General features: G+C 47.7%; 1 protein-coding gene across 2 annotated transcripts; it reads left to right on the top strand.

The window, feature by feature from the left end:
• Window positions 1-5,844: 5,844 nt before the first annotated feature.
• NR2E1 (nuclear receptor subfamily 2 group E member 1) lies at window positions 5,845-26,962 on the top strand. Of its 2 annotated transcripts, none has more exons than XM_082475383.1 (9): window positions 5,845-6,785; window positions 11,488-11,633; window positions 14,880-14,967; window positions 16,541-16,776; window positions 18,057-18,203; window positions 20,298-20,394; window positions 20,782-20,931; window positions 21,172-21,277; window positions 26,303-26,962. In XM_082475383.1, exons 1-9 carry the CDS (start codon window positions 6,761-6,763, stop codon window positions 26,340-26,342), a joined length of 1,035 nt encoding a protein of 344 aa, XP_082331509.1. In that variant the 5' UTR covers window positions 5,845-6,760; the 3' UTR covers window positions 26,343-26,962. The 2 variants fall into 2 exon arrangements, with proteins under 2 accessions (XP_082331509.1, XP_082331508.1); XM_082475382.1 differs by having other exon boundaries at window positions 5,847-6,785; window positions 25,438-26,962.

Below are 26,962 nucleotides of genomic sequence, written 5' to 3'. Positions count from 1 at the left end.
TCTACAATTAGTGTCTCTAAGTGGTTCCTCTTGTAGCCTACATCATCCCCTCTACAAAACAGAAAGAGACCTCACACATTTTCTATCCATTTGGACACAGCAAATTTTAAGTACTTGCAGAGGGAGAATGTGAAGAAAAATCTGTGAAGTGGAAGAGTCTGAAGTTCCAGAAATACTGAACTATTGCTTCAAGATGCACAAAACACTTTTCTTAATTCTGATTACTTCACTTGTGAATGAAATTGCCTTAATTGGAGCTTCTAGAAGCCCTTCTGGGAAATGGGAGGTAGCTCAATGCAGTGGAATTAATATTTAAAAGAGCATTAGACTCAGCATGAAGAGATCTGGGTTCTGGGGTTGGCCTTTGTCTCTAGATGAGTGACCTAGTACAAGCTTTGTACTAGACTCTAAGGGTCTCAGTTTCCTCATCTGTAAAATGATGAAATTAGATGAGTACAGATCTCTAAGGTCCTTTCTGGTTTGTGTGCTCTATAATTCTGGGCTAAATGGGAGCCAAGTTGGACTGTGCAGTTCACAGGAAATTAAGAGGTTGAAGGAGGCTTGGTGGCCAGTCCTTCCCTGGATGTAGTCTGCTTTCTTGTTTCTCTAGTCATTCTTTTGTTTTAGAAAGCCAAAACTGACCTCTTCCCAAGGCTTGGGGACGTAGAGGAACTGTGCCTACTCCCTATCCTCCCCATTGCTGGGGCAGAGCAAAGGCAAGTCCTCCACCTCAAGCCTCAGCTTTCCTTGTGAGTACCACCAGGCAGGGTCACTCATACATTCCACATTTATCAAGCACTGCTATGTGCCAGAGTGCTAGGGGCTGGCAACCCAAGATGAATCAGTCTGCTTCACGGAGCTCCCTGTCTAGTTGGAGAGCTGAGTATCCCTTATGTCTCCTCTAAACTTTTTACTCTTGCCATTAGGAAATAAGAAACAGGCAGCTTTGTCTCTGCTTACCTATCTTTCTGGGAGACACTGTTTTCTTGTTTCTTTGTTCCTGGTAACGTCTCTGGTTGTTTCTGTTTTAAATACATTTCAGGTGAGTCATCTTATAGGGAGGGAGCCCAGGTCTTAACTTAAAGCAATTTGACATGAGAGCCATAATAAATTCTTCCTGCAACAAGGCAGGATATAAACAATTAAAATATTGTATGTAGGAAATAAAGTAAAAGATGGGAGAAAGATGTTTCTATTTGATTGTTCCTGGGGCAAGATGAATATAAGAGTGTAGTGAGACTCCCTAAGCTTCTAATCCCCAACCTGCCCCTAGACCTGAATTTCTTCTGCTCATATGGCCCTAAGAGACTGTGTGAATAAATGCAGAGACACAATTTGTTATTTGTTAAGAAAAAAAAAAAAGGAGCCCGTCACACATGGCATTTTCTTATTGTTGCTGCTGTTAGCACCAATACTAGATTGTATGAGAGAGGCAGGGGAGCTGTTAGTAAGGAGTAACAGACAACTCTTAGCTAACAGAGTTCTAGAAAATGTCAAGGAAAAACCCCACAACTCAGCACCAGTTCAGTTCTAGAGCATCTGGGCCTCTTTTCTGGATTGTTCTCAATGTTTCTTTATGAGAAGAGTTAGATAGGAGCCAAACCACTTGTAGAAAGATCCACAGCAGACTCAGGAGCAAGCCTGGTGAGACTGCTTCTTGCATTCACTTAGTGAGCCCTCACTGAGCACCTACTTTGAGCTGGACACTCTGCTCTATGACCCACCTTCTCTCTCACTCCCCATCCACTGGGGAAGCAACAAGCAAGTATAGGTTGATTTATGACCTGGAAGCAAATGAAAATCAACTTTCTCCTTCATGTAAACAAACAAATAAAACTTGTGTCAGGGTCTTTTGGAAACTGAACATCAAACCTCAGGCAACCTTAACTGGTAGGTTTTGCCAGACATTTTCTGGGTCTGGGTATTTCTCAACCCTGCTTGTCCTTGAGGTGAGGGGAATTTTAAAGGAATGAATCTCTAGAGATAGGATAGCCTCTGAGAGGGGGTTGATCACTGGTTGGGGAGGGGAGTCTCTGTTCCACACCAACTTTAGCTCTGCTTGCTGATGGGAAAGCTTTTCCTTTCTCCTTTACTGTTTTAATTTAGAATATTGGAGGGGGCAGTTAATGGAGAAAATGGCACTGTTTTTTAGGGAAGCTAAGTGAATGGAGATCTAGAGGTCAGACCCAAATAATCTGATGCTAGAGAGGTGTCCTGCACCCCTGCCTCTCTCGTGCAATCTAATTCACAGGACTCTACTTCCCCCCTTTTTTTGTTGTTCTAAAACATTTTTAAAAATTAAGTATAGTTGATTTACAATGTTTCAGGTGTACAGCAAAGTGATTCAGCTATATATGTATAATCTTTTTCAGATTCTTTTCCGTTATAGGTTATTGCAAGATATTGAATATAGTTCCCTGTGCTATACAGTAGGTCCTTGTTGATTATCTATTTTATATATAGTAGTGTGTATCTATTAATCCCAAATGCCTAATTTATCCCTCCCCTTCCTTTCCCCTTTAGCAACCATAAGTTTGTTTTCTACGTCTGTGAGTCTATTTCTGTTTTTCTACTTCCCTTTTTAAATGGATGAGAAAGAGGATTAGCAGGAGAGTGAGCTATACTAGAAGACAGTTTTCAGAGGCAGTAGATTCCCCTAACATATAACCAGTTTTCCAAGGGCATTGACAGCCTTCCCAACTCCACACCGGTTTAGGGTCCCTTGTATATTTTTCCAGAATGTCCTGTGTTTTAGTCCAGTCCAAAGCACTTATGACCTTTTATGAGTCTGCTCTCCCTGTAGACTCCTTGAGAAAGGGGTCATGTCATTAATCTCTGGCACATAGTGGGTGCTCAGTGTTTGATGAATGGGGTGGATTGCTGGATGGACAGAGAGACCCCTAGATTCCATCATCCTTCTGAATGTCTTATTTCTTATCTCCTTGACCAAAATGTAAACATCCTGTGATAAAAGATGTCTTCCCTGTGTTTTTTGCTTTGGTTTTGGTTGAGAACTCCATACTCACAAGAGGATAAAGACAATGCTAGAGGCTATGTTTGGACCTGGTCAGAAAGGCTTGAGAACCTCTGGGGTGTGGTCACACCCTTTCCCAACCAAGTTTATAAACTCATCCTTGAACTTAATATCTTGTCTCTGTTAAAAGGTATTTCTGAGATACATGGCATTTGCCCCTTATCAATCACTTCTCTTTGTGGACTCACAGGAAAAATCTTTGAAAGTTAAGGTTGAACAGGACTTAATCATTTTACAGATAATGATCTGGAGCCCACAGAGGTCTAGTCACTTGCCCAAATTTACACAGCTAGTTGGGACAGAGCCTGAAGCCCCACCTCCTGGCTTCCAGTGATTAGCCTTGCTGTACCTCCAGTGACTACTTGGGAAATCTGCAGGCGACATTCACCTTCATTCATTTGCCCAATGTTTATGCAGCACCTACTATGAATCAGGCAGCGTGCTCGAGCCTATGGATAGGAAGATGAAAAGTAACAGTCCCTACCTTGCAGAGTCTTTCTTCTCTGAGCTGCAACCACAAGAGTCCCAAGTTTCTTACACCTTAGATCCGAGGTCCCTGTGTCCTGCAGCAGCTTCCAGTGAGTAGAAGCCATCGGACACTGGTGCCAGGCTCCTCCTGGACCTGGTGGGCAGCTGGGCCCTAGCCCCTCCCGCCTACCCTGGATCTTGTAGCTGCCGTTGCCACCGAACCAATCATGCCAGAAAGTCATCACGATGATTTCAGAACTGCATTGTGAGTTATGCAAAGCGCGCGCATAATTACAGCCAGGCGGGCAGAACATGCTGTGGGTGTGTATGCGCATGTTGTGTCTTTTGCCAGGGCTGGATGGTGTGTGTGTGTGTGTGTGTGTGTGTTTCTATTCAGTGGAATTCTTCTTGCCACCCTGCTTGATTCAAGAGTGGTGGCGGGAGTAAGAAGGGATATTCCCATTTTGACTTTGAGACAACTTGGTAAACCTCGGGAGTATTTTCCACAAGTTTTGGTGCCTACAACTGAGTCAGTAGGGCGAGAGTGTCTGGAGTAGGGAAACCGGTGGTTTGGACCCTCTAGAACCATAGTCCTCCTACCTCCAAGCCCTGGCACCTGCACAGCGGCTTCCAGGTCTCCTAGCCACAGACTCCTAAACTTTTCCCCTGGAGACAGACCCGGGCCTAGTCTTCCACACCGGCCTTTATCTTTGACCAAGATAAATTATTTGGACTCTAAAGTTCTTAGGCCTGAACCAAGCGCCCCCTTTGCGTCCACGTGGCGGTGGTGATGGTGGTAGCGGTGGGGGTGGTGGCAAGTGTCTCTCTGACGGAAGCCGGAGCCCCAGGCTCCAAAATGGCACAGTAACTGTGTTTCTCAAACGCCGCCGGGAAATCATATACTTTTCTAGGCGCGGAGTTCGAGTTTGCACCACGTCTCGGGCAGGGCTAGCTGAGCACAAGTCTGCCCAACTTGGTTGTCAACAATGTTGACTTATTGTCCTGTCTCCTAAAAAACCCCTCAGGTTTGTGGCTTTGTTCCACATTTCCCTGATCTCGTCCCACTTCGAAAAACCGAGGAGGGATAACTTGGGAGGTAGTTGTCCCCTTTCTTGCTCTTTCCGAGTGTCCCCAGGCCCGAGTCCTGGTCGCTGCGCGGCACTAGCAAGGACGCGGGCTCCGGTGCGGGGCGTGCGCGGGGGGGGGGGCTCCAGGCCCAGCCCAGGCCGCTGCGGAAAGTTGCGGTCACGTGCTGCGGCCACCAGCAGGAGCGCACAGCCTGCCCCGCTGAACCTCCGGGGCCGAGGAACTGCGGCGCCCTCCGAGGGTCCGGGGGACGCAAGCACTCACTTGCACACACATAACTCTGATCGAAAGCCCGGGTTGACACCGAGTCTGGAGAAAGTGGGACCGGGAGCGGGCGGATAGAATTGCGGCGTGCTAGTATCTGTTCACCTCCCCCAGAGCTTGAGCGGAGGGCGGGAGAGCAGGAGGTGTGACCCTTGACCTTTGGCCAAGCCCACGCCAGGAGGTGAGGCTGGCAAGCTCTTGTTCGACAAGTTCAAGCTGCTGGGAGAGCTTTAGTAAGAATTAATCTCTTAGAGATCGGGGATCACCGCTCTCTAGGCGTGCGCTCTCCCAGCGCGGTACAGGATCCAGGGCAGGAGAGAGCACAGGAATCGCGGGAAAGGCGGGCAGGAGGAGTAGGGGGCTAAGGCGGGGGAGGGAGCTCTCCAGAATCCCTGGACCCTGAATTGGGGGGGTGGGGGGCAAGCGAAGCCCGCTGGGGACGGGCAGCGGGAGGGAAAGCTCTACCCTCCAGCCGCTCCAGTGCAGAAATAATGGAGGCGAAATAGCTTCGCCCTGCTCCGGATGGGCTTTACTTCGGCAAGCCCGCGGCACCCTCCTGGCGGCTGGTTCCCAAGTGGACAGCGCGAAGGCCACAGGAACGCGGAGCCTCCGGCAAACCCCATCCAGGCCCCAAATACGCACACAGTGTCCTCGCCTATAACGTTCCGTAGATAGTTGCAAAATGAATAATTACTCACCTTGGACCAGATCCAAGTTTTACCCAACAGAAGGGGCACGAGACCAAGAATGAACCAACTCACATGGCCATATCCGGCGCGCACAATCACACACAAACACACAGCCACCCAGTTCTTCCACGAATCTGTCTGGCGCTCTGGAGAGAAGGGGGAAAGCGTTCTGAGAAAGCTCCAGCTCCCCTCCCCTTCCCCCTTGCCATGAAATATAATAATTCATTTTTATTACGAGAGCTGCACCGTCCTCACCATCTCGCACGCACAGAGCCACACTCCCATATTCACACTCTTAACTCCTCAGCTCCGAGAGCGCCTGCATTTTCTTTGGGAGCCGCTTGGAGGTTCATTAATATCATTAGCATTTAACCCCCTCCCTCTTTCCATCCCCTCCCCGCACATGGCTGACGTCAGACCCCGCCAGGAGTTGGGGGAAAAGCTAAGTGGGCCAGGGACGCCCTATTCCCCTCCCCGTGGCTGCCTGTCAGAGCGCTTCTGGAGATATTACAGGGGACCCAGTCCGCAGCGACAGGCACAAAGTCACGGGGTAATGAACTTCGGGAACCCTTTGCCTCTGCGTGCTCGGCTCTCCCCGGAAACCGGGAGCTGGCCTCCTGTTCCCTCGGAAGACTTCCCAGCAATCTAGTTTTTCCCACTCCGCGCTCGGATTTGGGCAGCGCGGAGCCCATCTGCCTGAGACTGCGGTTGTGTTTCCCTTCTTTCCGTAAAAGAGCAGCGGTCTGTAGAGATCTGCCCACACTCTGCCTGCCTAATGTAGAGGGAGGAACTGAAGACTGAGAGACAGGAATGGGGAAAGAGAGGAATTTTGCCCTTTTTGCTTCGTAGAAAGACCATTTTCGTGTCTCCATCTCTGTTCTTCAATACCCTTCTCTTGCCTGTCCTTCCTTCTCCCTCGATCTGCTTGTCCGTCTCTCCATTTGTCTGTACATGCCTGTGTCCATACCAAGCAACATTCCCAGCAGCTGCGGTTTTGCAAGAGGCGGGAAGAAACTTAAGGATGCTTAATTTTCCACTGTGGAACGAATTCTGAGCGCCCGGGGAGCAGCGCAGCGCGCAACCGACACCCACCTGTCCGGCCCCGGAGCCTCCCAGGCTGGAGGGCGGCTGGAGAGCGGCGGCGCCCGGCGGCGAAGCGGGCGTTGCCGGCCGGGACTCGGGCAGCGCCCACCAACCGCTCCGCCCCGGGACCGCCAGCATGAGCAAGCCGGCCGGATCAACAAGTGGGTACCTATCGGGCCGCCGCGGGGCTCAGGCGCGCAGGCTGGGACGGACGGGCGGGCGGGGTGGCCAGGGAGGTCCTGCTCCGATCTCCGAGACGCCGAGCCTGGGAGAGGGACTCCAGCGGTGTGTGCGCTTTGGCCCAGCTCCTTGTAGACCATGAGTCAGTGCCTTTCGTGGTGAGGGAAGAACAATTTCGTTACCTCTGGATTGCTTGATTTCCCCCTTTCTCTGGTATGGTGGGAAGGTTGCGACCCAGGCCGCCCAGCAGTCCCTCGAGTTGCCTCCACTTAGCCGCCAGGTGCGGGGAAGAGGGGGAGGAGGTGGCGGGGGCGGGAACTAGGCCGCAGCCCCAGGCTGCAGCACAATAACACGCTCGCTCAAAACTCCGAGCTCCAAAGCGCAAAAGCAACTTTGCGCAAAGCGGATTTTGAATGGAATGCTTTGCACCCCTTTTCTAGCTATTTCAAATAATCCTGCAAATTGGGAAGCAGAAACAATTTAAAAGTCACATTTTCCTTAATCCTAAATCCGCGTAGGTCATAACTGGGGAATTTAAAGTATGGCGAACCGCTCTAGCAAAGAGAGGACCAAATCCCTAATCCCAAGGAGTTTTCGAGCGGGAGCTCGGCAGAGGTAGGAGAGTGCGGCCTGTTCCCCTCCGCGCGCTCCTCTCCTTCCTTAACCCGGCTTAGCTGGAGGCTCTCCCATGGAACGCCAAGTCGTGGCTGATCTCTAACCGCCCCTAGACGCCGAAGTGCAGGGCTGAGTGTCCGTGCGAGGGCTTTTGCGTGCACCTTGCCTGCGGACCTTGAGAATGTGCAGGCCAGAGCCGGCGCTGGGCCGGCACGGCCGCAATGCCAGGGTCTCCATGCGGCGTTTCTGTTCCCGCCTTCCGGTGGCCCGGGGCTGCGGTTTCCAGGGTCCAAGGCTGGGGGTGGTCGCTGCTGAAGTCCCCACATCCCGGAGTGCTCCCGCTGCCCTTGTCGTTTTCGCTTATAGCATTTTTGGCGCTTGTGCTTTCCTCAAACACCCCCTCCCCTCACTCCCGCTCATTGTCCCGAGTCTTTGAAAGTTAGGAGAGTCCGAGATACTTCTGAGGACTGATAATGAAGTCCCACTTGAGTGGGATGCAATTCCTCCCCGCCCTCCCAAAAAGTGGGTTGTGTTTTTACTTTGTCCGTTTGTTTTGGTTTTGGGCGCTGCCATTTTAAAAATTAAAGTGAACGTGAACAAGAAGAAAAAAGGAGGAATGTTTGGAACTAGGGCGGAGGGAGGGGAGAGGAGGAATCTTAGCTGCCGCCCGAAACAGAGCCGACCCTGGCGGAGGACTGGAGTTTCCAGTTAGCCTCGGGCCTACCTGGCCCTCGCTGTTCGAATCTCTGGGAAAGGAGGCGAGCTCGCATATTTTTTGTGGCCCATGTTCTGGCGTGTGTGTGTCCTTCCCGGGAGGTGCAGAAGGAAAGCCTTCCTGGTGCATTCCGAGCCTCTACCGCTAAAACTGAAGCCGGCAGGCCTCGGCAGGCCTCGGTCCTTGCTTGCCCTGTGACAGGTCCTCGCCTCCTTCCCTGGAAGTAAGGAGCCTCAGACCCCTCGCCCACTTGGGGTGCGCAGTCGCCGGGGTTGAGGAGCCTTGAAAAGTGAGGCCTCGGAGGTGAGGGAAGGGGCGGGCGCGAACTGGGTTCGCTGGGGACCGCGCCCGCATGCTGTAGATGGACTAGGACGCAGGCGGACCGTTCGGACTTTTAGGAAAAAAGACAGAATGACACTGGGGAAACTTTGGAGCTTTCCAGCTTCCCAAGAGCCTGAGTTGGGCCTCCTAAGCCTCGAGCCCGACGCAGGTCCGGACGCCTCCGCAGGGGTTTCTCAGGCCCGCAGAACAGCAGACCCCGCCCGCGGCGCGGCGCCGCGCCATCCAGGCCTTCTCCAGACCGGTGGCGGCAGCGGGGCCCAGGCCTGCGGCCCTAGGGCCCCGAGCAGCGATGGGGTCGGCGCGCAGCGGGCGAGGTCAGGGCCGAGCCCGGCCGCGAGGTCTGCAACTCCCGCCTTGCTCGGATTCGCACAGCTGGAGAGCAGAGCGATGTCACCCGGGAGACCCGCCTGGGTGGTAACAAGACCCCGGCCAGTCACCCCTGCAGCCCAGACTAACTTCTTTCAACAGCCTCTGATGGTAATTACAGTAATCGAAGCTGCCATATATCTTTAGGCAATTATGACACACAAAAAGCCCCGAGGGGACCCCCTGGCGAGGGAAGTTAAGAACGGTTTTCCAGCCTCAGGAAACTCCCGCCTGCCTCACGTCGGAGCTCGCTCGACTTGCTAAATGAGGGGAGCTTTGCAACGGGGTCAACCAGCTTGTCTCGTGACCCAAGTCACCTTAACGTGGCTGGGTGGCGGAGTCTGAGGCGCACACCCGCTCTGCCCCGGAATTTTCTCGTCCTCCCCTGTGTGCCCCGCCCCAGGTGGGTACGCCTGTCTCTAATCTGCCCCGGGAGCCTCGGCCTGGAGGTCTGGGCAGGGGTAGAGCCGACCTGCCGCCCTGGCGGCCCCGGGGGGCCGATGGTCTAGGAGCCCCGCCCCTGGAGCCCAAGTAGCGTCGCCCGCCCCTAACTGGTCCTCCCTCCACCCCGTCGGGGTTCTCCAGAGATGCATGTCCCTGGCCTCCCGTCTGGATGGGGGGACGGGAAAGAGAACCCCCACCACTGCTCCTCCCGCTAGCTCATCTTGGCATCATCAAAACTGCCACCGGGAAGAGGAGGACAGCTGGGACGACAGGATGGCTGGACCCCAAACACCGACCCCAGCTCAGCCAGAGCGTTATGCAGAGGAGAATGGTTGCAAAATATGGAAACCAAGTTTACTGCTTTTCAGAGTGAGGGCGGCTGCTGCGCGGCCGTTGAGTTCCCTTGGGCGCAGTGACAGGTCCGAGGGGGTGAGGGACAAAACCCGATGTGGCCTCCCCTGGCTCTCTACAACCCCCTCCTTCCCCCAGCACAACCTCTCCTCCCACCCTGCGGGAGAGGGGTCGCCGAGGCGGTGGTCGCCGCGCCGCGCGCCTCCCCCGCCGCCCTTTGTCGCCATCCGAATTCCCATGCTACTTTTTTTGACGGGTCACTGGTGGCTCTATAGGCAGGTGCTACGGCGGGGTTGTAATTGCCCGGGCCGAGCCCGGTGGTTACCAAACCCCCCTCCCCAACCCTGCCGCCCGCGTTCTCCCCGCCCCCACCCCCTGCAGCTCCTCGACGGCCGCGGTCGGGGGTGCGCGCCCGCCGGATGCCTCGGAATCCACCGGCGAGTTTCCACCCTGAGGCCTCGGGCCCTTCCTGCGCGGCGCCCTCGCCTCCCCTACTCCCCTGGCCCAGTCGTCCTCCCCCTTGCCTCCCATCACCCCAGCCTAATCGTGGTCCCTAACCTGAGCGCTCCGGGAACCAGGTGCCAGCTTCACAGAGGCCAAGCCGGAGGCCGCTGGGGCCCAGACTGGAGGCCTTCGGGCCGGTAGCAAAGGGAACATTAAGTGTAAAGAAGTTAATTATTAACTAGTATTGTTAAATATCATCATCATCATTATCAAAGTATTAATTAAGTTAACTATTTAATACTCCCTTTTTTTGCACGAAGGATTTCAAAGTTCTTATGAGCCACTTAAGGCTTGTTGGACCCTTGAACCTTATAGAAAAATAGTTCCCTCCCTTATAACTTTTCGAATTTTACCCTCTCCCTAACATTCCTATAGGGGCCTCGGCCATCCCAGGCTAGAGGGGATTCCAAGGCGATTTCTCTTAAGTCAGGTGACTGTCGAGGCCACTGGGGGTGGGGGCAGTTTAGGGAAACCAGTCAGATCCTTGAAAAAATCAGCCTCAGACAGCAGTGGAAAAACAGAAAGCAAGGGACCCCCGCAGGATCTAGTGTGAGAAGGTAGGGCTTTAAGGGGGAAGACGTTGGGGAGTCGGGGTGGAGGGGTGCCGTCCCACCCTAACCTGCCAGGGAATCGACATACTTACAACACTCTCCTCCTACTTGCCTACCTCGGTGCTGGTTACTTTGGGGAGGAAAAAAATTTTTTCCTAAAAGAAATTATTTCTCAAAAGCGATCCATCAAGCATTATTTTAAATAGGTAAAGTGAAAGTTGGGCAATTACCACTACCCTTATTATCATTAATAATCCTAGTATTAGCATTACAATAATAATCCTAATAATAACAACCGCCCGGCAGCTCAGAGAAAACTCGATTGCCTTCCAGCTGCCATCCCTGGTTCCAGCCGTGTTTGTTTTTCTTCTTTTCCCTTTTACATTTCAAGTTTGTCTCCTCGCGCGCTCACTAACAACTTTCTCTGTTAAATGCAAGAGCAGGAGAGGGAGGCGGCCAAACTTTCCGCGGAGCAGAAAGGCAGCGGCGGCCGTGCTGCCGCCCCGGCCTGCTGTAATCTTTTATTCCAAAATGGGTTTCGGCGATTAGAGGAGACCCAAATACATGTAGCGGTGCATGAATAATGCTCATTGTAGGAAACTGACACTTGCTCAAGGAAAAAAAGTTTGGCTATAAAATCACTTCATTATTTGCTTTTACCGCAGCTTCGGTGCTAATCCCTTCAGAGGTCAGATTGCTTAGCATCTCTCTCTCCCTCTCCCCTTTCCTCCTTCTTCTCCGCCCTCCTCTCTCTCTCACCCCATCCCCCCTTCCCTGTCTTTCCTGCGATTTCAGGCCGTATTTTAGATATCCCCTGTAAAGTGTGTGGCGACCGCAGCTCGGGGAAACACTATGGGGTCTACGCCTGCGACGGCTGCTCGGGGTTTTTCAAACGAAGTATCCGAAGGAATAGGACGTATGTCTGCAAATCTGGAAACCAGGTACCTTAGCAGGGCTACGCTGCCCGGCTCCCCTCTGCCGCCTCCCCTTCCTTTGTTTGTGCCAAGGCCTCCTCTGAGTTTCCAAGCTGCTGAGGAGAGACCAGGCCCTGACCTTTCCTTTCCTCTCCCCTCATTCCTGCCTCAACTCTCAGTGGCCCTTTTGCTTGGGAAAGGCGGAAAGAGGCAAGGGAAGAGAGCTGAGTTTGAAGGAGGAAAGCTGAAGTCCTAGCATCTCCTTACACCCCCTATCAATACCCCCCCCCCCTTTTTTTTAATCCTCTGACAGATTTTGACACTGGGTAAGGCCCACACCCAGTGACTATAAAGCCAGCCCAGGGGATCTAAGGAACTTTAGGATCTAAACCACAAGTGCAGGCAGGTAAAAGGGCTATTTTATGTCACTGCCACCCCAGTCCCATTCCTAGCAGCACCTAAGCTCAGTGCTCTGACCCGGGTCTGTCCGTGCAGAAGTGAAAGGCACAGGGCATTTCAGTCAGCGAAGTGAGTGTTGGCCAGTTGGAACAGAGAGGATGTGCTGTATGAGGGGCTGTGCCTTCAACTTCAGAGAAGCAGGGCTGCTTGGTAGTGGGCAGTGAGGCTTCAGCACCCATGTGACTTTAGTTGGGCCTTGTCAGAAAAGGGCAGAGTGAGCAAGAAGAGAAGGTGCCCAAGGAAGGAAACTGGGAGCCTCTCCACGGCCCCCATATCTTCACTTTCTCTGCTTCGAAGAGGTGCCTGGTTGATTCTGTTTTGATCTTGAGCAGGCAGAACTGTCTCAAAGAGACAGAGGAGTAGGGGCATGGGTTGAGTGTGAGCCAAAGCTTCCTGAAAGAGTGAGCAGACCCCTCCCCCTGACTCAGTTTCCAGTTCAGTAGTACGTTTATTTCAACCTAGGAGATCAGCCTTTTGGTCCCACACTTGGCCTTCTCCTTAGCCAGGCACACAGACCCTAAATACAAAGTGACCATCTCCACTTCCAAGAAGATCCTGGAGAGCGCAGTAATCAGAAAACATCTTTTGGTAACCAAAACATTAAAACGTTTTTGCTAATTAATATATATGATACACATATATACAAACACATATATTGTCTGGTGCTAGTGAATTGTTTATCTTTTTCTGAACCTATGTCTGCTCATACCAATTTCTGATAGATTTGGATTATCAACAAAAACAAGAACAAGAAGATGCTGCATTTGGATAAGTTATTTTGAACTCTCCAGCCCTGTTACCTGTTTAATTGGGTCCATAGCTCTGTATCAGTTTCTCGCTTCACCATATGGACACATCACATTATATACACACAGGACTGTATCCCAGTAGCTCCACAAGAATATGGGATTACTGTGGGTCATCAGACTTGAGCAGGCCTCTACTTAAGTTATCTTTTACTTTTATGCAATGCACAGAATTGGGGAATCAAAACCTCAGATGTTATGCCTGATATTTTCAAAGGGGTTGGCTATCAATTCAAACATATTGATGTCAGTCCAAGTGCTTGTAAAGGAGTGTTGATAGACTCATCAGGCATGGTGGTCCTCTTCTTACACAGAGAATAAATGGACTTAGCTGAGGTGCGCATCTGTCTCTCAGGCTCCAGATATTTATATACATTTGATCTGATTTGAAGACACTCTTAAGAACTAATGAAGACTTCTATTATGCATTAGTATGTTTATCAGAACACTAGGAGGATAACATTTGAGGATAGGCATATGATTGCATTTAATAATAAGTTATTTAAACCTCTTTACATTGAGCTATTACACTGGCCAGCAAAGATGACCTGAAGAATTCAATTAGGAAAAAAATTTATTTCCTTTCTCTCTTTTATTCTAAGCTTAGGTAAACAGCATTCTAATTTATTATTAACAGTAATGAGGATGTTTAGAAATTATTATGAACTTCTGCTCTACCTTTATTTTAAATAAATCAACGTATTTTAAATCAGAGGGTGTGATCTCATAAAACTGTGTGTTTGAGTATATAATTTTTTCCTAAGGGATATTTCAGAAGATATGCTTACTCCAAATTCAGAGTATATGAATTTTGAGATTATGAAACAAAATAAAAATACATTTATTTTATTCTCTTTCTTCCCACTGTAAATGTAAAAGTAGCAAGTAGTATAAACAGAGCACCAAACTTCTTATGTATTTACTGTGTATAAAATACACATGTAGACATGACTCTTTATGAATCTATGTATATGTTCTCTCAGTAATAACACCTAACATCGAGTGAATTCCATTAGAAATTTTCTCTGCTTTCCTCTTTTAATGGCCAATATTTTTCCAGAAAATTGCATTGGATAAAACATTTATTTTCTCATGCATCTCAGATAAGTATTTCTAAGGCACAATTGCCTCTTTTTTTTTCTGTTATCTTGCTAATATTCTCAGTCTATGTTATCATTTTGTCAGACAGTCCATCACATTATCTTCCTGGTCATATTTACATGGTGGGCATTTCTAGAATTTGTCCAGGCCTTGGGCTCTTCCCTTCCCACTCTCACATCTGTAAGCCTTGCCCTCCTAACCACTCTGGCTTCTGCCTCACCTTCCAGGAATGGCTGTGTTTCTATGAATCTGGGCTAAAGCTAGTCTTTAAGACAACTCTCAACATGCTGGTCAGAAGCATGGCTTTGAGTACAAAGGCAAGAGAGAAAACAGGAGAGTGGAGAATAATGGGAAATATTTATCTGACGGATAAATGGGTTCACCCAGAAAGTGACAGAAAGAGGTAGAATCAAGACCTGAAAGTGGAAAGAATAGTTGGTGGGAGGGGGACGTGGCAGGGGTCCTGGCAGGCAAGCCTGCTCCTTGCAGAGCTCTAAGGCCTCCTCCTCCAGGGCAGGTCGCTGTCTTCGGTCCTGAAAAGTCTCGCCCCGCTCCAACCCCTCTGCGCCTGGCGGAAGTTCCCCTCGGGAGCTCCTCCCCACGCAGCGTAGTCTGGGCAAACCAGGAGCTCTGCCCCTTCACCTGATTTGAGAAGGAATTTCCTTCTTGTCCGCTTGCATAGGGTCAGGGGCTGGTCCTTTTGAAGTAGCCCCGGGAATCCCAGCCCTTTCTCTTCCTGGCCTTGCTGGTGCCCAAGGCCCTCGCGTTTCGCGGACCTAGGCTTGCAGCTCCGGGGTCTGTTGCGGGGTCCGTACCCGCCTCCACGCCTTTTCCCCGACCCGGCGCCGGCGTCGCGTCCCCAGTCTAAAGGTCCTGGGGGCCGCTGACCGCCTGCGCTCTGTTCCAGGGAGGCTGCCCGGTGGACAAGACACACAGAAACCAGTGCAGGGCGTGTCGGCTGAAGAAGTGTTTGGAAGTCAACATGAACAAAGATGGTAATCTATTCTTAGTACATCTTTTTATCCTTATGTTGGTTGAGTAGTAAGTAAATTATGTGTACAGAAAATAATGGCACTCCTATGCATATAAATCATCTCCTGAGCATTTCTTTCCAGGTGCTGGGAATTGGCCTCCGGCTTTAGTCATCTCCCTGCATGAGCCCCACCCCCACCCCACTGAACTCCCCAGGGCAAGACCCATGCCCACGTGGGACACTTGCGCCTCACAACCATACCCACGAAGCCAGCGTTCCTGGGGCCTCCACTCTGCTGGGGACACACGTGTGACATTCTTAGCCTCCCATCCTGATTCCTCTTCTCACCTCTCCTTGCAGCCCTTTTGTGGCCAGACTTAAGCCTGTTAGCCTCCCGCAGGGTCTTGCTGTCTGGATAGTCTCCTGGAGAGGATATCTTGGGGACTCGGAGACGGGTTGAAGGAGGAAGGGCAGAGACACGAACACGCGGAATGTCCACCCCTTGTTTGTAGACTCACCAAGATGACAAAATCAGGACGGCCGTTGTGGCGATCTGAGCTTTTTCAGGGCCTTCTCTTAGTTCTAAAGAAAGGGGCTGGAGGGGCAGAGTGACGCCTCGGACACCCAGCTCCCAGAAGGCTCTTAAAGGCGCGCAGCAAGAACTAGGTCGTCAGGATGCTTCTTGGGCTTAGAGTGCAATCCAAGCTCGTGCCCGGAGGTGGCCTGGCGAGGGCGCCCCAGGCCGGGACGTGGCAGGGGTCTTGGCTGGGAGGGAGGGATGGGGCCTCAGGACTGGGTGCCGAGTGGGCTTTGCCCGGACGGAGGCCTGGGCGGGGTGGCATCTCCACGAGGTACGGCGCCCATTGGGGAGAGTTCCTTCCTCCGCGGCTCAGGAAGCAGGAGGGAGCGTCCAACCTGTTGAACTTGTGTATTGACAAGTTGTCAAGCTCGTCGAGCGGAAGATTGCCCTGAATTAATTTGTTTGTTTAAACTGTTGGTGGTAATTGTCACATCTCCCCTGCCTTCTTCCAGCACACTCTGAGAGGGCTTTCCCTCGTCCCATTCCCCAGCGGACCCGGGCTCGGGTCCTTTTCTCCTGGGGTCCTCGGAGGCCAAACGGCATTTCCAAGTGGGGCGGGGGATGGAGGTGGGGGGGGGAGTGGTCGTCGAGCGGATTGGGAAAAGTGTGTGCAGAGACGCTGTGCCTAGCTGTGCGCAATGCTCCCTCTACCCTCGATTGCGGTCGAGACCTAGCTACTCCTGCCCAGAGGGTCTCTGGTTTCCCTGCTACCTTCCCTGGGTGCGGAGGAGCCCTCAACCGACAGAGAACACACCTAGTCTTGCCTGAGGCTCGGGTATTAGTGTGACACTTTGGGCCGGGCTGCTCTTCTCGGCTTCAGCTTCCTTATGCAAACAGTGTCAGGGTTAAACGGTCTCAGAGCGCCCTCCACCCTCACATTCCTTCTCCCTCCTTCTCTTCACCTCCCGGGTGCCCTTGCCTGTCCAGACGCAGCTTTTGGCCCGAGAGCGCGGCAGCGTCTAAGTGTCACCGAGTCTCTGATCTCGGGCGTGCGCCGGTCTGTCTGTCTCTGTAGCCGTGCAGCATGAGCGGGGGCCTCGGACGTCCACCATCCGCAAGCAGGTGGCCCTATACTTCCGTGGACACAAGGAAGAGAACGGGGCGGCCGCGCACTTCCCCTCCGCAGCACTACCCGCGCCGGCATTCTTCACCGCGGTTACGCAGCTGGAGCCCCACGGCCTGGAGCTGGCCGCCGTGTCCGCCACCCCTGAGCGGCAGACCCTCGTGAGCCTGGCTCAGCCCACGCCCAAGGTCAGTGACCTTGCTGGGCCCGAGACCTTTCCGAGTGGAGGGCGGAGAGGGGCGCGCCCATTCTTTCTCAGCTGGCATGGCTCAGCCAAAAGATGGAGAGAGAGAGACCTCACGGGGTGCTCGGGGCTTCGCCGAGCTCTGCGGGGAGCTCTAGACCTCCCTCTCTCCCCTGTTGAGCTAGGGGTGCTCAAATTTTAGTGTGCAGTAAAGTCACTCTCTGAGCTGACTACAAACGTGGCCGCCTAGGCCCATCCCCCTTTCAGCAAATTTGAGGTGGGGCCCAGGAACCTGTGTCTTTAGAAAACACCTAGTGTAAAGCCCTGGCTGAACTAAGAGGGCAGCCTAGGTGTTCCTGGAGGACAGAAGAGCAGAGTTTGTTTTTAGAAGAAAGAAGTTGCCTACAGCTGGCAGAAGAGCTCCTGAATTGCAACTGCAGGGATCTAATCTCTTGGGCAAAGCCATGGGTCCCTAATGCAAGAGAGAAATGTGGAGCTCACCTTGTTAGGACAGTTTGAAGAACCTGGCTTCATTTCCCACTCCCCGTACTCTCTTCTGAGCCGCATGAATTTACACAAGAATTGAGCCTCTACTAGCAGGGACATAGTCAGAACCACCTCAAAAGGCTGCCACCTAGGGACTACCTTCCAGGCTTCCAGTTCGTACCTACCCAAAGCCCCCAATCCAGGCCGAGAAGGGCTCCAGATCTCTCTCCCCCAGAGGAGGGCCAGCTGCAGCCCCACACTGCAGGGAAGCCAAATACCTGGGCACATGCACACACACAATATTTGATATTGCTTTCTTATCCTTGATGTGTATAATAAGCTTGGGAAAGTAGTGTTATGAATATGTCGTCAGTTATGAATGGGAATGCTCAATGAATGATTAAGATGTCTAATTGAAATATTTCCATAATATACTAATCCTTTCTAAAAATACTCATATGCATATTTGTGTTTGGGATGCCTATTAATTTATACTTTCTCCACATCTATTTTTATTTACTCAAATGCTAGAAGCTCTTGTCTAAATTGGGAGACAGGCTTGGCACTTGGCTCAGCCTGGGGAAAATTTGCTGCAGGGGATAGAAAAGCCAGATGCCCCTCTTGAAGGAACAGGCCGCCAAAGAGTGGAAATGAGCCTCTCCCATCAATTATTATTCCCCAAACTCTATAGATATTCCTATCTCCTTCACTGGTGTAATTAGAAAGTTTAAAATTTGGCTCTTCTTGCAAAGCTGCAGTTTCCTTACTCCCTGGTGTTTCTCTTTCTTCCCCACCCAGTACCCCCATGAAGTGAATGGGACCCCAATGTATCTCTATGAAGTGGCCACAGAGTCAGTGTGTGAATCAGCTGCCAGGCTTCTGTTTATGAGCATCAAGTGGGCTAAGAGTGTGCCAGCTTTCTCCACGCTATCTTTGCAAGACCAGGTATGACCAAGAGGGCGCTGAGCTCTTGGGGGAAGGGGGTTGGGAAAGAAGCAACAGTAGTCAGTCTTATGAAACTAGAAGTTACCTGGATAAATCACCAAGGCCAGGCATCCGTTCTTAACAGCAGTAGGAAATGATTTTTCTTAGCTTCTTGCTGTGGGTTCAAAATAGCTAGCTATGGAATCCTTACTAAGAAATGTAATTATGTTATTTCAGGAAAGTTGGATATGATCTAAAAAAACACAAATATACAAGACCATTATCTTTTTTTTTAGTTTAATTGAAACATCAAATTTAATCACAAATTTTAAAAATCTTAATGATTTTTAAAATTGTTAATAAAACAATATTTTCTTAAGAACACTGGAACTGAGAGACATAGAACGTGATGAGAGTATTCCCTTGTAAGATTTTGGGAACTAGTCTCATTATTTTATATTTGCAGCTTTATATTTTCCATTGTGATGCTCATAGTTTTGGCCACTGATTGATCAGCATGAAGGATTAAAGAGTGCATTGCACACCTCCCTTGATTCTTCAAGTGCTTTTAGAGTTTTTGTAAACAAATAGGTCTGGTGCATAATCCTGTGGTTGTAAATGACATTAAGAGGGAGAAAACAAAGTATGTGCCTTTAAAATTGCATCGTACCGAAACTCAGAAGTTTTGTTGTTAGGAATATCAGAAATGGCCTCTGCCAGAATTTTTCTGCCCTTAAGGGAAAGAAATAAAATGAAGTGTTCACAAAAATTGGCTGTCACCAGCACATTCATGGAAATTAATGACAAATTTCCCAAAAGGCTAATAAGTAGCTCCAAAAGCAAAGGATTTGTTTCTTTAATTCATTTGATACCTAATTAAAGCATAATAGTGCCCCTTAATATGAAGTACATTTCCTACAGAGAGCCCTGGCAATGTGCTCAAAACATTTAATCTTCTAGCATGGGATGTTCTTTTTTTCATGGCCTGGACTTTCAGACATGTTCAGAATTAGACATTGTTTACCTTGCATTTTTAAAGTATTATTTTCTGTATTTAATGCAATAAAACTGAAAATAAAGCACTTTGAAAATTAAACCTTTTGGTCTAATTGTGATTTTGGTTACAAGCCTTCACAATTCAGCCCTTAGCTCTCAAAAGAAAACCCTCTCACATCCAGAACTGACTGTTTTTTGAGAGATTTTTCAAAAACAAATTTTTCAAGATGGTTAGTTTCTATCTTTGACCAGCTTTCCTGGTTGACTCTGACCATTTGCTCTGTGTGTGTGTGTGTGTGTGTGTGTGTGTGTGTGTGTGTGTGTGTAAGTTGGCTATTTTTTCTCAAAACAAGTATTTGTAGACTATTTAATCCAAACAAAATTTACTTACTGTCTGCCACTTAGCCCTTCGGTGGAAACCCCTCAACAACAAGCAAACTGCAGTGAAGTGGAATCCAGTACATTAATTTCGAAAAGGAGCCAGATTTTCATTTTAAATATTCAGTAGCACATTTTAATAGAATGAAAATGACAAGCACCTTGATGCTGTCCACTTATGAGTCTCAGAAAAATCAGGCAGTGAGATGAGGTAAACTCAGCAAAACCCGATTAACATAATTACACCCTGATTTCCCTGCATGCCTCTTGGGAATTAGTGATCGCTCTCCCAGCCCAGCCCGCTCAACCCTCCAGGAAGATGGGGGCCCACATCTGCATGCTTAGTCTGGAATCCTCAACCCCTGATAATATCAACATTTTCTATGAGGGGAATCTGCCTGCTGTGCTGCTGGTGACATTTCATAGAGCCTGGGTCTCCTGAGAAGTTTCTAGGTGGTCAGGAACAAATGGATGCAAGAACAAGAAGGGTAAACCCTTTTCCAAGGGAAGCAAAATTTGGGGAATTGGAATGGCTGACTCTCAAATGCATGTGCTTAAGTATAGACACCTTTTAATAAAGGAAAATATGAGAAAATAAGGGAAAGCTAGAATATTCAGAGGAAAAACTATCAGGACAGGCATTTAAAACACTTCTTAAAATGATGGAAATTTACATATTGAAATTGTTTATAAATTTATAAATTACACACTATATTATATTATACATCTATTGTATGACAGCTGATGCTTTTGGAAGATGCTTGGAGAGAACTGTTTGTTCTAGGAATAGCACAATGGGCCATTCCGGTTGATGCTAACACTCTACTGGCTGTATCTGGTAAGAATTGCACAATTTAATGACTTTGTTGTAGAAATTACCATAAAAATACATTACTGAAAAAAGAACAACATGTAAAGAATAACAAATTCCTGCTGAACAATAGAGTATACCTGTCATTTATAAATCTATATTTAAATGCAAATAATGTTGTTTTGTTGTATTCATGACTGCTTGCATTGTTATTTAAATGCAAATTACTGTGTTTGTTATCATCCAAGAGAAGATTTTATATTAACTTTCATACAATATAGCCAGTTTACATGGAATCAGATATCTTAGAGTGACAATTGAATAGATATTGATATGCAGGATTTTGTCAAAAATCAATATTAAATCATGAAAATGCCTTCATGTTAGAGCATTTATTGCATATTTTTATTCTAGGCATGAATGGTGACAACACAGATTCCCAGAAGCTGAACAAGATCATATCTGAAATACAGGCTTTACAAGAGGTGGTGGCTCGGTTTAGACAACTCCGGTTAGATGCTACTGAATTTGCCTGTCTAAAATGCATCGTCACTTTCAAAGCTGGTAAGCAGACACAAACTGCTGTCTCTTCTCCTTCCCCAGTTTTGCCATCACTAATTCAGGCACCTCCAAGTCCAAAAAAGAGGTGATGGTTTTCAAGAGAGCTGATACTCTTAGTCTGACTCCATTTTCGATAGCCATGGAACCTGCATGTTCTTCTGCTGGCCATCCACTTCCAGAGAGTGCTTTCCCCATCTGCATTTCCTGTGCTGCCTATCACAATTTCCTGGTCTTCATTTCTAGTTCCTACACACAGTGGTTCTGAACTGAGAAGTTTCCGGAATGCTGCCGCCATCGCAGCTCTTCAAGATGAGGCTCAGCTAACTCTCAACAGCTACATCCATACCAGGTGACCCTTGTTTGCCTTGAACATGTACTTAAGAAAATTGCTTCCATTGTGAATGTGTGAGCAGACAGCAAAAAGCCAGTTCAAACATTGTGACTAATTATCCTGTTGCCAAGCCAGTTAATTTAATTAGAATCTATGTCCTCACGTATTTCGAAAGGTAGGTGAGAGGAGCAAATCAAATTAGATTACAAAACTGAAAGCACTGCCAGACACCTTACACCTTTCCTGGATGAACAAGTTGATCCATCAATATAGCTAAACGCATTGAGGTGAATGGGCCCAGATGTGAGAAAGGTGAAAAATGAAGGCTGAAGTGTTATGTTAGTTGATATATTAGAGAGTGGTCACATGATCCTTTAAAAAAGGCAAGTGCCTTTCTTTGGATGCCAATCCCAAATAGAAGGACCAGAGAACTTTCTAAAGAGGTCATCTTTAACCCCATCATGACTGCTGTCTGGCTTTGGTGATTGGTATCTGTTGAGCTATTTTGAGTCATAGCACCCGTCATGTTACTTCTGGCCAAGCAAAGCCCACTGACAGAGGCTGTTCTTGGCTATTTGTAGAAACTCTCCATCACTGGGGTTCCAGCAGTGCTCCTCCTGGCCCACCAAATGGGCAAATCCACCACGAGGTCTACAGACTTTATGATTCCGTTTTCAGACGAAAAAAGCAAGGCTTTTAAAGAGCAGTGAAACCTTGCTAGCTTCCTAAGTTACGGCTGCAGTAGATCTGGGGTTAGAATAGAGTTGCTCTTCTTACTTATTCTCTAGATTGATCTTGAAGAGAAGCCCATGGAAACCAGTCTCTATCATCTCAACATCACCCATAGACACTATGCTGGGAGTAACTAAATCAAATGGGTAGAGGCAGTTAATGCTTCCATTACTGAAGGGGTCAAAGAAACCCCAAGTCACCTGTAGTCATTTGGGATGATACCACTTCTGCAGGGATCTCCTTATTTCTTTTATAAATCCTCTTTTGAATACTAATGAGTAAAACTGTTCCCTGTCCCAGAGTCGTTGAATGTAGATTTCGGAATTCCTATTCCTGAAAGCTTTAGGCTTCACAGTAGATCTCCAATAGCCAACAGCAACCAATATCTATTGAGTGCTTACTGTGTGCCTTACAACCCAGCATATTATGATTTTCCCTAAAAGTAGGGCGAGTATACAAACAAGTAAATTTGTAAAATGTGAGTTTAACAACAACAACAAATTGTTCCCTGTCCATGGAATATCACTGAAACTGTGATGAGTGATAGAGCCTGTGTATGTTTTTCCAAATTAAAGTTCCGTGGTTTTAAATTTAAAATCCACATTAAGTTTCAGAATGTATATAGTAAGCACTTAAGTTTGTTCAGAATTATAAAATGGAACAGTACCTAATTTGGGCACTTTTTCCCTACTAAAAACTAAATTGTATATCATAACTGACCTCTGACATTTAGAGTCTTTAAGGTATAAAGAACATCACACCAGGAGAACATGATAGTAGGTATTGATTCAGTCAAGCCTTTGCTGAGTACTCACTTTGTGCAGGGTGGCTGGTGAGCACTGTGGAAGACGAGAAAGGACAAGATACTACCCATGATCATTACAGGAAGTAGGCAGAAGTGTTACTCCAACTCAGACCAGGGAAGAGAAAAAGCAAAGTAGGGAGTGAGAGAGATGAATTCTAGTTGGAGGGAGTGAGAAAAAAATCTGGAAAGTCTGATGGATGGAGAAGACATGTGAGCTAGTTCTTGGATTCCAGCAGGAGAGAAGGGGACCAATAGGAGGCAGAAGAGGGGCTGGTAGAGGTTCCATGGAAGGTGCCAGAGAGGGAGTAAGGAGAGTCTGAGAGAGCCTGACATTTCAGGAGCTGCTTCTAGGACGACCTGAGAGAGTTAAACCACAAATTAACAGAAGTCTATTTTAGAGAAATGACAAGTATACTACTTCTCTGTCACCCTCAAAACAAGGAAATTATTCATGGAAGGAACACATCTGCTTTGACATGAGCCTTTCATTTCATGATATCAGCTACAGCTAGAATTTAATATTAATATCTAGAGTCATACATGTGACAAAACTGACTATACCTTACTGCTTAGCTCCTTCAAATCAGCGAACATTCTCCTCTAGCACTTTCCTGTCTAGAAAAATAAAATCTGAAATTGAGAAGTTAATGTGGCAAACTGAGCTAATTGTGCATTAATTGTTAAAGCTGCAAACTGAGCTAATTGTTACAGCCCGGTAAGTGATTTCTCTAATTATCTAGGACATAAGGAGAGGGCTAGAAATTGGCATTTCAAACAAACTATATATAACTACGTGTAACAACTATATATAATAATAAATAATTTAGTTATATATAATAAACTATATAATTGACAATCAAATACCCGAATCTGTGACAGACACAGAATACTTACACCTGGAAAGAAAACTTCCAGTTATGTATGCTGATGGATGAAGTCAAGGGCATAGATACTCTACAAAATAATTTTGAGCAGTCAGAGAGCCCCTCTCTTTCTTTCCTTCTCTCTCTGTCTCTGTCTCTCACACACACATACACATGGTTATTGTTTCTGGGTAGTAGAGTACTCCACATATAATAAACACTTAATTTGTGTTGACTGACTAACCAGCCCCTTCCTAACTAGAGAATAAAAGAAGTGGGTGAGTAAGTGAGTGGATAATCTACTCACAGAAAATCAAGAGTTAATTGTCTATGGAGTCACCAAAATACGTCCTTTCTGAAAGTAATTATTTCCCACAGTGTTTTCTCACTGTGGGAAACTTCAGCATGTTGGGTGGATGCTGCAGACACGGTGGGGGCTTATTTAGGCAGCCACTGCTTCCCACCCACTGCAGGGGCCTTCTCTCCTCTGCCTGCCTGAGAAGGGAAACAGAGCTGTTGAAGAGAGTAAGTGGCCAAGGTGGAAGGGAGACGTGGGTCTTGGGATTACTTTCCAGGAAACGTAGGAGATGTTTTTGGCAAGTAGAGTAAGAGGTGGGATTTATGTATTTTTTTAAATGTAGAGGACCTCCACCGTGTCCATACCACATTATTAAAGGTGGTCTGGTGGTCCCTGTCCATTGGTGGTCATGAAGCTGGGCAGTGAAAGAGCCAAATGCGGTCCTCAGAGGCCCAGAATGAATTATCAGCCTCATATCAGGTTGAAGAGAGGGACTCTCTTGTGCCCAAAGCTAAGAGACAAGCATGAAAGTTGTTCCCCTGGACTCTGTTTGCATGGTGGGGTTATTGGACAGTTAAACTCAATGTTCAGCCACCTAACTCCTGTGTAGGAATTGATATCTGTCAGTTTCTAGCACCTGTGGCCGTGGATTGAACCTGGCTGAGTCACAGATAAGTGTCTCCAGAGGTCAGTCTTTTGGGTGGTTTGTGTCAGTGGAGGGAGACCTCCTGGTGGACTGTATTGACACCTGATTCCAAGCTGTTGACTGAAGACGCATCAGGGCTGCAGCGAGGAGGTGGCTTATAGGCATCTAAAGGCAGCAGAAAATTGAACTTGCACATCTGAGCACAGATGCATGTTGGACATCAAGAGAGGAAATTGTTCAGCAATTTCTCACATCTTTAATTATATGCCAATTTCATTGACATGAAAGTTGGGTGGCACTGCCAGCCAACAGAACTTAGTCTTTAATTTGCAGTGTAATAAGGAGGGAATTATTCCTGAGAGTGACTAAGTATAGTGCCTGAATAATAATTTAGAGAATTGCTTAGAAAAGGAATCCATTTTATTTGAGGGAAATAGCCTCATGAAGGAGTCTTGAGAATCAGAAAATTGAATGTTGTCACTAGTTTTGTCATCAGTACCATTGGTTGGTTTCTACACTGGCAACCTTAAGTTTATTATTTGGTCTAAACTTAGTACCATGTTTCTTAAAATTATTTTTTCTCCAAAAAAACTGCAACGCCTGTGCTAATGAGGAGACAGTCACCGTGTGCTTTTGGCAGCGTCATTATGTTCTCCATGCCTCGATTATTCCACCTGCAAAACAGGGACAGTAGTGCCTGGCTAGGACTCTGTAGTATGTTATTAAAGAGGCTGAATCAGGAAATTAAGCTGAAGATGGTGTGTGTTCAAGGATGAGATATTAAGCCTGTTAGTGATGGATCTTACCTTGCTTTCATGGCTTCTCCTATTCCAGATATCCCACTCAACCCTGTCGCTTTGGAAAACTACTGTTACTTTTGCCAGCTTTACGTTCTATTAGTCCATCAACCATAGAGGAAGTGTTTTTCAAAAAAACGATCGGCAATGTGCCAATTACAAGACTGCTTTCAGATATGTACAAATCCAGTGATATCTAAGCTCTCCAAGTCCCTACTTTTCAGGATGGGACAGTATCTGATGAACTTCTACCCATGGAGAACAAGCCTCAACTAACAAACCCTTCAGGAAGCATAAACCTGGGAATGTGTAGCCTTCAGGAAAAAATGTCAATTGACACAAAACAATTCCAGTAGCTCTGACCTGCTGCCTCACCCAGGGTGGGGTGGCCTGGAAGGAAAGGGGGTGTAAGAGGACCGCCTGAGCAGAGAGGACTCACTGCTACCATGCCCTGGGAGGGGACCGAATTCGGGGTTGCCACAGGCCAGGCCATTCTGCCTCTTACCTGGAAGATCAGGCTGATCTATCAACAGCTGAAACATAAGTAGAACATTTTTTTTCCCTTTTAGCGTATAAAGTTGGGTAACCAAATATAGTTCTGTGTGTAACATCATACAGCAGCCTTCAGAACTATCTTATGTTGAAGAACTTATTTTAAAAATAATGGTTAGGTTTTAAATCAAAAGTTTTATCAAAAGTTTCCCTTCTATTGTACTACTTCATAAAGTGGCCTTCAGAACTGAGTTAATAAGTGAAAGGTAGCTTATGCTGTGAGATTTGCTTTTTTCTCTCCTTCCTTTCTCTTTCTTTCTTCCTCTTCCTCCTCATCCCCTTCCCCTTCCCCTTCCCCCTTCTCCTTCTCCCCCTCCTCCTCCTTCTCCTTCTTCTTCTTAATACCATAGGCCAGGCAACCTTGTCAAAGGAATTGGTGGACGAAAATGAGATTCTCACCAGGACTTCAGGTTGGATAACATCTAAAAATAGAAGAGCTTTACTAAAAGAACACAAGTCGAGGGAGGATGAATAAAAACAGCAAAACCAAATAAAGTGGAGATGAATGATGGAGTGAGGCAGACTGCTGTCCCATTAACATAGTGCTGAAACCAAAGGCAATGGGGGTCCAAACTCGTGTTTCCGCGAGTCACACCAGACGGTAAATGAACAGAGACATGAGACCAGAAGGAACTTCAAGGAGATGGATGCTAAAGGGCTTCTTGATCCAATGCTAACAGCCTGAGACTCTTCAATGCCTTTCAGAAAACCGGTTTCTAGTAAAGCTTTGAATGCCTGCACGTGCACACACACACTTCGTCCTACACTATAAGCTGCTCCTTTGGTATGAATCTCTACTTATGGAAATGTAGAAACAAACATTTTAAAATAGCTGCTGTACTTTTCACATTTTGATTTATTAGGTACTAGCACTGAGGAAAAATATTCAGCACTTGGACTATTATAGGATGAGTAAAACTTTCCTTGTATAAAGTGAATTAACTGATTTGTGAAGTTAAAAGGTTGTACTCATTGTATTTACAAAGAATAAAAAATATATTGAATTTAAA

Source organism: Balaenoptera physalus (genome assembly GCF_965194825.1).
Source record: "Balaenoptera physalus genome assembly, chromosome: 9".
Lineage (NCBI taxonomy): Eukaryota > Metazoa > Chordata > Mammalia > Artiodactyla > Balaenopteridae > Balaenoptera > Balaenoptera physalus.
The sequence above is the reverse complement of the archived record's forward strand: the minus strand, read 5'-3'. Positions and strand labels throughout refer to the sequence as shown.